The 14221-nt window shown below is 43.6% G+C and overlaps 1 protein-coding gene across 2 annotated transcripts in view; it reads left to right on the top strand.

The window, feature by feature from the left end:
- KLF3 (Kruppel like factor 3) overlaps positions 1-13310 on the top strand; it is a 36632-nt gene extending 23322 nt beyond the window's left edge. The window contains exons 1-4 of one of the 2 annotated variants that reach the window (XM_040625054.1): positions 776-1291; positions 2045-2195; positions 7060-7220; positions 9316-13310. In XM_040625054.1, coding sequence (XP_040480988.1) covers positions 823-1291; positions 2045-2195; positions 7060-7220; positions 9316-9497 — 963 coding nt within the window. In that variant the 5' untranslated portion in view covers positions 776-822 and the 3' untranslated portion in view covers positions 9498-13310. Of the gene's footprint in view, positions 1-775; positions 1292-2044; positions 2196-7059; positions 7221-9315 lie in introns of those variants that run through there. The other variant, XM_040625053.1, reaches the window with a different exon arrangement.
- Positions 13311-14221: the final 911 nt, after the last annotated feature.

Here is a 14221-nt window from a genome sequence, read left to right as displayed (position 1 = left end):
TACAGTTCTGTGTCATGTGCAGATTTGGACATCAAGCCACCCCGCACAGTTTCATTCACACTGTGAATAAGAGCATCGAACAAGCTGGGGTCAAGAACATAAATTACACAGTAGCAGGTGGCCTCAGTGTCTGGAGGTGGGTGGCATGACTGACCCTCCTGGTTGCCTGAGACTGAGGCATCACGTGGGATGTAGGGCTTCTAGTGCTCAAACCAGACTGTCCTGGGGCAAACCAGGACTGTTGGTCAGGTCACCCTAGGTGTGGACTGGTCAGCAGCTGAAAATGAAGCCCCCTCGCCCCCGCAGGTACTGCTGTGCAGCTCCCTTTCTCCCTATTATACACAAGTGTATGGTGAGAACTACAAACGTCCTGCGCCTGAGGGGAAAGACAGCATTTCCTGCTTACTGAGAAGCCCCATCAGCAAAGCAGTGGAGTTCATTGGCTTGGCTGGCTGTCGGTGAACCCCAGTACTGACTCCTACCGATCAAGGCCCATAGGAAGTCTTCTGTTCATGACCTGTTTTAGAATTTTTCACGGTATCAACCTCAACATTTGACAGGGGATTCACCTTAGAATTAAATTGGCGATTTTTCCTGTGACACGGTTATCCCGTTAACCTTAACGTTGATGAGACCAGCGCCCTCACAGCATTGTTTCAGGGTCAGTAGGCATCTAAATGTAAACCGCCTGTTGCGCCCACCTAATGGAGAGTGCCTTGTAGTACATTCTCGTTTTCGTTCACGTTTCCAAAGCGAATGCACCTGTGTCACGGCTTCGACGCTTCTGTTTTTGCTTCCCGATAGTCGTACCCATCCAATTACATGGAGTCGATGAAGCCCAACAAGTACGGCGTCATCTACTCCACACCGTTACCGGATAAGTTCTTCCAGACCCCGGAGGGCCTGTCGCACGGGATGCAGATGGAGCCGGTGGACCTGACCGTGAACAAGCGGAGTTCCCCGCCCTCTGCGGGGAATTCTCCCTCCTCGCTGAAGTTCCAGCCCTCGCACCGGAGAGCCTCGCCCGGCCTGAGCATGCCTTCTTCCAGCCCGCCCATGAAGAAGTACTCGCCGCCTCCCCCCGGCGTGCAGCCGTTCGGGGTGCCGCTGTCCATGCCGCCGGTGATGGCCGCCGCGCTGTCCCGCCACGGCATCCGCAGCCCCGGGATACTGCCCGTCATCCAGCCCGTCGTGGTGCAGCCGGTCCCCTTCATGTACACCAGCCACCTCCAGCAGCCGCTCATGGTCTCCTTGTCGGAGGAGATGGAGAACTCGAACAGCAGCATGCAAGGTAAACGCCAGCGGTGCCGCGGTGCTGGGGGGCGGTCTGTACCCGCGGGCGGTGTGGCGGCGCTGGGGCGGGGCGGGGCGCTCTGCCAGAGACAGAACCAAGAGCCCTTGTACTCTTCGAGGAGATACTCCCCTAGAGTCCGCTGGCCTGAGGCATTTCCTTTCTGATGTCGTGTGTGTGTGTGTGTGTGTGTGTGTGTGTGTGTGTGTGTGTGTGTGTGTTTAAGTGTTGATACTGGAAGAGCTCCCAGGAATCAGGCTGTTTAATGCCATAAAATGATTACTTTCACTGCGTAATTGTCAACTTCGGGATAGTAAAAATCCTGGCTTTCTATTTTGTTTTATTGAACACCGACATGGTTCTGTTAAAATGGCATTTAATAAATGCCTTTGATCGTGGTGATAAGTAATGGTTACTAAAAGCCACCTAGTTTACTGGCTGGTGGTAGGCAGAAGACTGGGGTTAAAAGGAGATCACCCAAAAATGTAAGAAAGAACCCTTTGGGGGCCAGTGCGCTCAAAGGCCAGCTTCCTATGCATGCTGCTTGCTGGCAGAATAGTGGTCATAGTGGTCGGGGGAAACACCACTATTCTGCCAACCCCCCCCCCCCATAGTTGCTTTCTGCTATAATTTTGCGAAACGTAAACAGATACTCCATACGTCAATGTTGTAGATAGAAGCTGTGCAGTAAACGTTTAAAAGCTGAAATTGGTAAATTGTACATGGAGTGACTTTTCTATTTTTATTTTTTAGTACCTGTAATTGAATCATATGAGAAGCCTATATTACAGAAAAAAATTAAAATAGAACCTGGGATTGAACCACAGAGGACAGATTATTATCCTGAAGAAATGTCACCCCCTTTAATGAACTCAGTGTCCCCCCCGCAAGCACTGTTGCAAGAGTAAGTATGTTCAGGTCTGCCCGACATTTGCATAGCAGCACGCATCTTGGGACCTGGATTGGAAGCACACGCTTCCACCTCATGGTGTGGTTTGGATGGCCAGGAACACCTTCCAGTAGGGGCAGCCACTGGGAAAGATGGGGAAGTCTCTCCAAAGGCAGCGTGTTCTGCTGTATGGACTACGTTACGACATTTACGTCAAGTTGGCAGCAAATTGATCACTCACGATTTGCCACTTGTCACATCAGTCGTTCTTATCTCGGTGTGTTTTGTTTTAATCTTTCCAGATTATACATAGTTTCCCCGTAATCTTAACCCCAATATGGATTGAATTTGGTATTCTAGACATTCTGCTTAAGGTTGGGTCCTGAAAACTTCGTAAGACACACGTCGTCCTCTCAGGTGTCACCTCTAATACTGTTTCTGTGATGGTGAACGTCTTGAATCAGAATTTTCAGACCAACCATAAGCCCAAGGAAGTCAGTCCAAGAACGACCTGTAAATAGTGGTGGCAACAGAAGGTTGTCCGTGTAGTTCAGAGAAGTTCAGTGTTGGAATAACCCGTTATTCTCTGGTCTTTTTCATTACATCTGCTCTTAGTATATTCAGTCAGCTTTAGAACTGCCATCCAGGGGGAAGTTTTCTCTATTGAGCTACAGCCAAGCACTGAACAGTGGTCTGTTTCAGGTATAACTTGCTATAATGTGACGGGTGTCATTCGCAAGTTAAGTAGCATCTCTGACGGGATTTGCCACAATAGATAGCCATGCCTTCTGCTGGAGGCTGTGTTTGTAGGAGCTCAGAAGATGACCTTTGGGCCAGACACCGTGCATCCCAGCTCTGCTCTCCACCATATGTATGACCTTGGCCTAGTCAGTCTTGCTGCCTCCGTTTCCTCTTTATTTTCATTATCGGTTGTAATTATTTTTCTTAAAATTGTCTTGTCGCACTTTCGAGGTTGGCTGCAATGGCCAGCTTCCTAGTACAAGACAATAGTTATCATTCCCTCCAGGTCCCTTCCATCATCTTTCTCTCATAGCACTTTTTTCCAACTTGAGATAGTGTTCTACCCACCTTTCTACTTCCATCTTTTCCCCTCTTTCTTACCCAAGTCGTTCTGCAACAGAGTGTGAATCCTCTGGCTTTTGAACAGCTATTTTCTGGAACTTAAAATACATTCTAGTTCTATCCACATTCAGCCCAAGTAGGTGCCTTCATCATAGGGTCGTGTTAATTGCCCACTGAAGTCCTAGTCATTTATTTGGGGCGGAGGGGTTATGCTTTGCTCCCTGAGAGATGAAGAAGAGAATGAATTCACGAGCCACCACATCAGCAGGGGGAGAGTGTGTCTGATGAACTCGTACATTATTACCTTTCACAGTTGGCATCATACCCAGCCCCCACCCCCAATGAGACTTTCCCACATGTTTTCAAAGGAATTATTTCATTCCCCCACAACGAGCATGTGGGAGTCAGAGCAAACGGAGACTGGTGAGCCAAGACATTAGATAACTCGCGTAGAATCACACTGCGAACAGCAGTGGGGCCCGGGCTTGATCCCCTGCCACCTGATGAGTGCTCTTCCTACTGAGTCCCCATCTAACCAGGGCCTCCCGCTCCTGCTCTCAGGTGAAAGGAGACACAGAGAGACCAGCCAGAACAGACACACCTTGTAGGCCGAGTTCTGCCAGGTGTCTCTGGCAAGGTGATTGGCAGCATGACTTGCACTGGTCATGACTCCTGCCCGGGTGATGAGTAAGATGCTGTCCAGCTCAGTAAGGCCAAGTGCCCGCAGAGAGAGGGAGGCTCCGTGGACTGAAAAAGGGTTATTCCAAAGTCGGGGCGATTATGAATGACAATGTAAACCGTGGTAGAAGAAGAATATTTGAAAGCAGGTTCTGTGCTCTAAGTGCTGCTGAGAAGAAAATACTTTTTGCTTACTTAAAGTGATGTTCTTTTGACGATCTCAAGCTCAGCGGCTTCTAATGATTAATGAGTAATATGCTTATTTTAATGCTGACCTAAGAATGCATTTTGCTCCTCAAAAAATTCAACAGATGAGCCACAACTGGGACATGTACTCTTTAAGTAATTCTCTCACAGATGTGATTAAGTAATGTCTTGGAATGTGCCCAGTAGCAGCCCACATAGGAAACCAGCTAGCCAGGAAAGAATCGATTGAAACCAAGCGCCTAGTACCATTGCGATGAGGCAGCCCCACTGTTCGCCTTCCGGAAACCCTTCCTTTCCAAAGGCGGACTTTAAAATACAGCTTTGAAATCCATTTGCTTGAACGTAAGAGTTACAGCTTTAGGATTATTTTTAAAGGCACTCAGATGTCTATCAGATTCCTTTTTTTAAAATACATTTACACGTGTGAAATAAATTTAGAACGAAGAGCTTGAGGATCAGATCTCCCCATTTAATTGTGTCTGCGAATTACAGCAAACTTAAGAGGGGCCAGCTTAACTCACAACAGTGAGCAGGTATCTGATACTTAATAGCTGTTCTAACTCTTGGTTGTAATGATCCCAAACAGCCTCTCTGAAAATGAGCAGTGGAGAGTCCAGAAAGGCGGAAATCTCGAGATCCCGCCCTTCAGCTGCTGCCTGTCCCAGCATCTGGCTCCTTAGAGATGGGGCCCCAGCCACTCTCAGAATGGCACTACCTTTCAAGGTAGACGTTGGCTTGAGCAGTGATTTCCTTTTCCTGGTGTTGGGACGTCCCCCTAGAAGCTCCTTGTGAAATTGAACAGGTTGTAGGGTCAAAGTTAGCATTTGGGTTTCTGAACCTCAGAATACTAACAGCTACCGTTCAGCCGATTTACATCTGCAACAGATGTTACCCTGCAGTGCTCTGTGTACATTACTCACAGCTTTCTGAGGTCATCTTATTACCATCATCCCCACTGTACAGAGGAAACGGAGGCACAGAGAGGATAAATCCCTTGCCCAGGGTCCTGGGAGTATGCGTGACAGAGCTGGGATTTGACGTTGGAGCACACAGCCTTCTAATGTACCTTTCTATGCAAAATAAGCTGGGAAAAGCAGTCCTAAGTACCACACAGAAACTGTTAGACAGATTCCCAACCCGTAAAATCTAATCATTGGGAGAGACTTCTGAAATCACTTGGGATATTCCCCCAGTATACCAGAGACAGAGGAGAGGTATTTAACCATTCAGTTCTTCCCCTACCATTTTATTTCCTGAAGTTCTCTTAATGAAGAGGAAACATTTCAATCAGTGGCATTCAGGTTGAAAATAAACTGATAACTCTTTTCTTTGTATTGAAGGATTTTAAATGAATAATTTAGCTTTCTGAAAACTGTATGTGTCCACAGATCTGTCACTTTTCTATTTTCTCTCTGTGTGTACATATATATAATTGAAGTCCTTGTCCCCCCCCCCATGTTCACTTTTCCATCTAAACTTGGCTATTTTATTCTTCTGTATTGCCCCTGTTAAACATCAGGGTAGGAAGGTAAAGACTCAAAACTGCCAGTTTTCTTGGCTAATAATAGAAGTGAGAAATAAGTACAGTCACTTAAAATCAATGCACCTTTTAGTCTTTTCCTAGTTACTTAGCGTGTCTGGAAGAGTTCCTGATAGGGGACATGTATTGAGATTTTTACAAGATCAAATAAGTTTCATTTCAGGGGCTCTCTTTTGATTTTTATGGTGGAATTTTATTATCCTTTTTTTTTTTTTAATCTCCCAAGCTTATGCCTCCGTCAGATTGCCTCTCTCCTCATCCACACTTCCACAGAAAAATTCGTATATTATTTGGGACATTTTAAGAACTTTAGATTCCAGTTTAAAGACAAAGAAGTCTTTCATTACGGTCGGAGGCCACTTCCATAAGCTTGTGATGTATCAAGTAATTAGTCGTTAGGAAAGCAAATGAACAGATTAGAATTTTTTTAATTACTGACATTAATCAGCAGTGGAAGCCCAAGAAAGCTTTACAGACTTTCCCCAGCTCTTCCCCATCTGCCTCTTCTCTCCTTCCAAAAAAAGAGAAAGTTTAGAGCAATGGTGTTTGACATGGTTAGATTTCAAAGCCGCCCTGGAAAGGTGTGCCCACGCAGGAACAGGTCTAGGTGAGGAAGGCAGGGAGACGCCAGGTGCCCGAGAGCAGGCACTGCACCAAAATTCTCCCTCGCGCAGGAATGACAGCAACAGTAAAGGTTTGAGGTGGTGAAAAACAGCAGTGCCGTTATTTAGTTACTTAGTTATTTAGGAAGAGCCAGAATTTGAAACTCAAATATGAATTGGTGATCTTTAAGAGACGCTCATCGCCAGTAAAGGAGAAAATGAAAATGTAGATATAACTAGTGGGGTTGCCTGAGCTTTAGGAAGTTGACCCTTTGCATTCGTCCCTACAGAGCAATGAGTGAGCACCAAGGCAACCTGTGCAAAGACATTGTAACCGTATTGAGCAGTGCTTTCGTACCACCAGGTTCTATAAATAGGCAGATGGTTACTGAGGGAGAGAGCCTCTCCTAGCACCTGCAGCTCCCGCTAGCATAGCACCTAACCCTTCTTACTGTCATTACTTATCTACATGTCTGTCTCCCCCTAGAGTGTGAGCTCCTCGAGGGCAGGAACCCTGTTTTTATTCATCTTTGTGTCCCGGTGCCAAGCACAGTGCCTGGCTGATGGTAGGTGCTCGCTCCGTGTTTGTTGACTGACTCTAGCAGAGTGCTGCTTGGGTTTGATCAGCTCATTTCTTTTTTGTTTATTTTGTCGGGTTTTTTGTTTGTTCGTTTGTTTTTGCCTAGTGTCGTTAATGCCTTTGGTATAGACTGAAGGAAAGGAAAGAGGCTTTCACCCCGTATTTTACATTTCCCATTGGCTTTCGTAGGAATCACCCATCAGTCATAGTACAACCAGGGAAGAGACCTTTACCTGTGGAGTCCCCGGACACTCAGAGGAAGCGGAGGATACACAGATGCGACTACGACGGGTGCAACAAGGTGTACACTAAGAGCTCTCACTTGAAAGCACACAGAAGAACACACACAGGTACCAGAAAGACAAGACGCACTCCGTCTGTGCCTCTCAAGACATGACAGTGGGATGGCATGTTAGGAGCAAACCTTGTAGCCTTCGAAGGTGGTTGTAAGGACATGGTCCAGGCATCTCAAAAGGGAGCAGAGCTGTCGACAGATCTCTCTGCCGGTCGTGAAAAACTCACTTTTTCGGGCAAGGTTTCTTTTTGTAATAAGTTAGAATAGATTCGAGATGATCGCCATGACAAGGTCTCTCCCAGTCACGTGGAGTTCTGTGATCTGTGTTTCAGGGAGAGAGAGAGGGTTGGAAAGGCTGTTGGAACAGAGGGAAAAGTGCTCTTAGCCATGGGCGTTTCATCAAGGATGCGGCCTTCCTGTGGACCATCCTTTAATAAATGTGGTACATCATCAGATTCACAAAGGCAAAAAAACCACAGTTCTTTATGCAGAACAGATACAGAAAAGTAAAGATATTTGGGTGATTTGTGTCTTCTAAAACGGAGGGAGCCTGTCCTGTTTGTTCGGGGGTATTGTTTATTCTGCCCAGGGTTGAACGTAGAGCATACGGCCAGATCTTCCAAAAATGATGACATGGGTGAAGAAAACATAAGACTCTTCTATTTGCTCTTGAATGTTTCATGAGCAGAACAGCTTCCAGAATCCATATAGAAATGTCATACACCGCCTGCTTCATCAGTCAGTATGGGCGATCCATGATGACAGCAGGCCTCATCTGACCTAACCTCAAGCCCCTGGATGTGAAATTCTAGTATAGTAGTTGTCCCCGGGCACATTTCCCTTCACTCAGAATGTCCCTGTTTGTTTGTTTGTTTGTTTGTTTGTTTGTTTGTTTTTGAGTCATTCGTATTAGGAATGTTCACAATAAGGAAATTCTGGGATTGGGAAGAGAAAAGGGACGAACGGGTGGTGTGGAGTGAAGTTTCAGTGACTCCCGGGGAGAGGGAAAGTCAGCTTGTGACCACTGAGTTCTCGGGCTTTGTCACTGTTCTTACAGGGGGAACTGAGGGATATCCTTGTGTAGAGGAATATCCAGGCAGGGCTGCCAAGGAAACCAGTAAAAGCATCCTCAGGGTATTAATACGACCTGAGAGGTGAATGTTACCAACTTCCAGCCTAAGATTAAAAGGACATTGAATATTCGCATAACAATTTAGATGTAGGAAAAAATACCTCAGCATTTATATTCTCTGAGGCAAAGCAGATAAGACAATTCTGAAGAGCTCCTGAAATACCAAGGAATGTCAATCCTTAAAATGTCTAGAGAACAAGGGATAGTAAGCGGGAATTGTTTGGTGAGGCCACATGCCCATAATAACTCATAGAGACATGTAAGGTTGCCACTAACAGCCTTTTTATTCCTAAGGGCCTTCATGCTGGCTCTCCCTAAGATTTCCCCCAAGGGTCTCTTGTTCCTCACCTGCCAGCTACCATTATCCCACAGGAGGGTTTTGGAGAGACCTGACTGCTGACAGGCTGGGGAGGAATTACTGTATTTTTAGTATATCTCAATTAGAGCATTATACTTAGGCATAATTGCTGTTGACTAAACAAAAGATAAGATGCTGAAATCCCTGCCAATGTCTGTCACGCTTCTTATTTTTAGGAAACTGTTAAAATAATAAAGAAATCCCGCACACTTTCAATTTGGACTTCCTAAGTAGAAAGCACTACATATAACTAAGAGCCTCAGTAGCTTGAAAACTTGGGAGATAAATACAGATCGCAAGTTGTTTCTTAAGTGATTCATCCCTACTATGGAGGGCAAAACCAAAATTATTTGCTAGCTGCTCAGAATAGATGTCAGTGGCTTTATGCTTGAAGAACTCTACAAATCTTTTCTTGGGGGAGGGGGGGAGACGGGCAAAGTGCCAGTTAAATATTAAGAGAATTAAGCCCTTTGTTTCTTGTTTGTCCTGCCATGGTTTCTGTGGCACTGTTGGTTTTGGGGGAACACATGGACGGACATACCTTGGAAATAATATTTGCCCAGAGTTGCAGCTCCAGAATCTTAACTGCACTATTTTTACTAATGAGTAGCCTTTTGCCCTGAGGAGAAAAATAAGCTCTTCCGTTTTTCCTTTTTGCAGGAGAAAAACCCTACAAATGTACATGGGAAGGATGCACATGGAAGTTTGCTCGGTCTGATGAACTAACAAGACATTTCCGAAAACATACTGGAATCAAACCTTTCCAGTGTCCAGACTGTGACCGAAGCTTCTCCCGCTCTGACCACCTTGCCCTCCATAGGAAACGCCACATGCTAGTTTGAATGGCTCCGTCTCCCGCCTCGGCGTGGCTCCCCACTCTCCCGGCTCTCTCTCTCTCCTCCTTCCCATGATCTAACTCATTTTTTACATGTACATTTTAATTTGGATTCAGCTGGTCTGAATCTCTGAATTTATATCATTCAAATTTCCATATGGTCAGTAGTAGATGTTCTCTAATCCTCCTCTCCTTACCACGGGTCAGACCTAAAGAATGTGAACACTTTTTTTTTTTTTTTTCTGGGGATGCTAAGCAAACCCTTCTTACAGATACGTTTAATGTAATGAGAACAAGGGAACATGTAAACTTAAAATAACCAATTGTTGGTTTCTCCATGTATTTCTCAAAAGAATGTCAAAGTAAATGTATTAGAAATACAGTATCCAGCCTGCAAGTCCTTGCCAGGGACATTCATACCTCTGTGCCCTGTGATCGTATTTTGTGCTCGCCAGCAAGAAGGGTGGACCCTCTCCCTGGTTAGGTAGCCGTGCAGCGAGATTCAGGTAGGACCTTCCGTCCACTCTTCTTCCCTTCCAGTGCCCTGCACAAATCCTGCTTGTCAGCTTGGATTTATCACGTCCTCTAAATTAAGTCCTTGACACTCCTTTGTGCCTACAGCTAACAAGGAGGTCTTTGCCAGCCCTGGAGCTGAGCCAGAGCTGCTGATTTAGGCGGGTGATGTCTGTCAGTAAAGGGCTGAATGCTCTCCTTGCCTCACATGGCGTCAGAACAAAGGGGCATGGTGCAGGGGAGAAGCGGCGGGGGCAAGGAAGGAAGCCGGCCCTTCCTCCTAGGCTAGGGCTCTCCGGTGAGGTTTCATCATGGGATTAGCTGCGCAGGGCGTCCCCAGAACTTCAGTCTCTATGCTATGCTCAACTGTAGAAGCCAACAGCAAAGCGGAAAATGGATGGAGTTATCCCCGCCCCTGTCACCATTCCTCCGATGTCCCTAATGTGGTTCAGCAACCAATGATTGTCGGGACACCACAAAAATATTTTGCCTAGTAATGGTATTAAAAAAAAAAAATCTTTTGGGTAAGAATATGGATGGCCTTTCTCTTACCCAACCTACTGCAGCTTTTTGCCAACAGGAAAACGTTGAGTGGTAATTGTATTCCCGTATCAAATTAATCGTACAGCTTTTATACAGAAACGCGTGTGTGTGAACCGTAGGGTGCCTAGTGGGCTGTTCTTGTGTTTGTGAGGTGTATGGCAAGTAAGCCTCTGCTGAGGCTCTCGTGATGCATTCAGTTAAGACCTCAGTGACATGATTTGTAAATCTAGTTGTGAAGCACACATACCTTCATTCGGGGGACAGATGTCTGAAAAACACAGAAAACCACAGTTCAGAGATTCATCTCTTTAGAGCTCCAAAATTCCCCAACATTTACTATTAAAGATTTGGAAATCAGTCACTATCAAGTATCCCATTAGAAGAACCTGGAAATGACTCGTGTTTATGGTAAAGATAAATAGCGCCATTATTTGGGGGAAGTTTTTGTGTTTTGTGTTTTGTGTTTTTTTTTTTCAAAAGCTGGCTTTTGAGCACCATAGTCTAAATGCCAATAAAAATAATTCATGCCTAGAAATGTCATTGGTCCTAAATTGGAAGAAAGTGGGAGACGGTGGTCAAATGTGGGTGCATGTAACCAGATGCGCCTTCATCCCTCAATAAAGGACGGAAGAGACGAGAGAAGAATGGAATCCTGAAGATTGATCCCAGCCGAAACTCAGGATCCAACACAACCTTACTGGGAGGAATACATTGTTCAATTGTTTTTTGAAACATCAGTGAACGAGTGATTCTGGAGGCCTACAAATCACATGGGGAGCTTACTTTGATGGCGCTGTGTTAATAAAAGTTAGTTGTAGGGACTTGTGCACCTAAGAGATCCCACTCATCAGCCCTGGGCACCGACTGAAAGGAAATGTAGTTGAGAAATGCAAAGTAATTTGTTATCTTCCTGGCACTTGGTTTTGATTTTTTTTTTTTTTTTGGTAAGCACTGCGAAATTTGTTTAGAATATTAAAACCTCCTAATTGGGCTTTTTTTGTTTGTGTTTTTGCAACTATGACATGAATTGAGGGATAAAAATGGCTCTTGGGAAAGTACTGTAAATGCTTAGTCACATTCATGCCAAAGTGTTTAATTCTAGAAGTGGCTCTTACAACACACTGAAGAGTCAAGTTGGAATGCAAGGAACTTTTTTGTTGGAATGGAGATGACCAGTCATGGTGTGTGTTCCAGCCCATAGAGAAGGTAGGGAAAAAAGGCAAAAAAGGGTAGAATTGACCATCTTTGAATAATTAGCTTTGAGTGTGAGTCCAGTTGATAGAAAAGCTTCGTAGGTTCTCATGGAATTTGATGTGTGTGTTATGGCATATTTAAATTGTGTTCAAAAGAGCAAGCAGGACCCTGCAAAGACTATTCCATTATTATTCAGCTTGCTTAGGTTATGTTAACAGTTCATTAGCAAAGACCCATTTTAACTCTGAAAGAAAGGTAACCCAGAGAGGCCATTCTCTGTTCCTGTTGCTGGTCTATGTACGTTAGTTACTGATTGGCTCTTGACCAAATTTTCCTTTTTTATATATATTTGTATTTTACTATGATAGTTGAGAAATTTAGTCTCTTAGGCATTTTTAGCTGTTATTGTGGAAGACCTCAAGTACAAGATAAGATGCCCTTGAACATGTGGTTTTAATGATGTGCCATGTTACTATCAGTGGTGGTTTTAATTGCAATGTTTTACATTGATGAGAATGATTTGTAAACATGAAGTTAGTGTTGTATAAATTCTGTTATAGAGTTTCTTTTGATTATTGTCCAAGTGTCATCTTGGGGAAGTCAGAAAAATTAAGGCTGAATCCATCATATGTTAGAGTTTTAAAATGTGAATCTACATCATAAATGGGCATTAACATTCTAAATCATCTGGTGTGGAGGATGTGTTAGCAGCATAGCTACGGTCAACCAAGGAAACGCTAAATACATGGAAGTTTCAAGAGCCTTGGAACAGATTTATAGGGGAACTATAGATGTAAATGTATATTTTATTAAACACCCATCTGCACTATCAGTGTTGCACTAATGTGGAATTTGAAAGACTTTATTGCTGATACTGTATATCTCTACGGCATTCCTGATTAGATTGTTTTAAAGACAATCTCAAAGATCTTAAGATTTTAAAATAATTTGGTTTGAAAATACACAGTCATCTTGAAGGAATTGCTGTTATACATGAAGTTTCTCAGAGTTGTCTTTATTCTCTTCTCAGTCGAGGTTAACAATTTCTAAATGGTCGCAAATTCACTTAATACATTTACAAAGCCATTTTACGTGCATTAAACGAGGGCTACAATATTACGTTTTACAAATACTAGCACTTTTTTTTTTTTTGCTGTTATGTATTTAGTGTTAGAGGGTCAAAATAATCTTTCTGCTTAGCATCTCTTAAACCATACCTGCAAGTATAGCAGGATTATTACATTTACAGTACTTTAATACTTGTATAAACTATGCAGAAATTTTTAATAAAGTGTAATATATTTTATAAGCTAATAAGACTGAATGGGTAAAGGTTTTTAGCATGCATTAGTATACTTGCGAATACTGAAACATTTTGGTAATCTTTCTTACTAAAGATGTGAATGTTTAATGTACCTTCTCTGTTTCTACTCTGTAGTCCAATGGGAATTCAGTAATGACATTTTGTCATGTCAAACTGTGAACATTTGTACTGTACAGTCCTCATATACTATATACAGTATGCAATATATGTATTATATACTTGTTAATAAAACCATCAGAATATTAAGTGTGATCATGTGATTACTATATATGCAGTGATCACTAGGAGCAAAACTTAGCAATGTAGCATGTAAGAGACAGCACTTAGAAAGTGCAAAGTGAGTCACTCTTTGATAGGCGATTGTTGGTGGAGGGAAAGAAAAAAATTGAACTGGCAGATGCACAGAGGAGTTAACTTAGCCTTGAAGTTTTGTCCCTGGGTTTTTGATAACAGCAGGAAGTCTAAACTACAAACCATAAACTTGTAGACAACCCACCTTATATCCACAAATTTACATAGTTCATTCTTGGAATATTTTTTATGATACCCCCTTCTTGTCAAAAAGGATTTTCAGTGCCTTGTATTGAAAGATAAAATATCTAATACATTTTTAAAGTTTTTAAATAAGACATTAGGATTCATAGCTTGGGGTGTGGGGAATCAGGACAGTAACTGCATTAAATAATTCCAGATAAACTTTCAAGCCTTCAGTAAACCATCTCCATGGACACTGCTATGTCCTCAGTATCCTAGGAACAACAAAGTTTCTCATGGGGAGTTAGAGTTCTTGTTTAAAGCAAAATGTAATAACCTCTCTAAGCACCGCCCCCCTGCCCAAATGTAATTGAAACTAAGATACTGGCTTGTTAGAGATCACAGCAGCTACCTTGAGCCTGGACTTCATCTTAGCATAACATGAAATACTGTCTGGCTGGCCCCTTCTACATGATATCTCCACAGTGTGGAGAGGGGAAGGAGGTTGGGGAGAAGGCTGAACTCTTAACTTTGAAGCACTCTCCATCAGGTTTCTCCAGGAAATTTCCCTGCTTTTACACTGAGTTGACTATCAACTCAAAACATACGTGTGACTGTTAATCCCAGGGAAACACTGGCTTTGATTAGTCCAGGTGATAGGCTGTATTCTTCCAACCATATTT

This window comes from Ursus maritimus, unplaced genomic scaffold (genome assembly GCF_017311325.1).
Source record: "Ursus maritimus isolate PB19 unplaced genomic scaffold, ASM1731132v1 scaffold_8, whole genome shotgun sequence".
NCBI lineage: Eukaryota > Metazoa > Chordata > Mammalia > Carnivora > Ursidae > Ursus > Ursus maritimus.
Note: the sequence above shows the minus strand (reverse complement) of the source record. Positions and strands in the feature narration are given on the sequence as shown.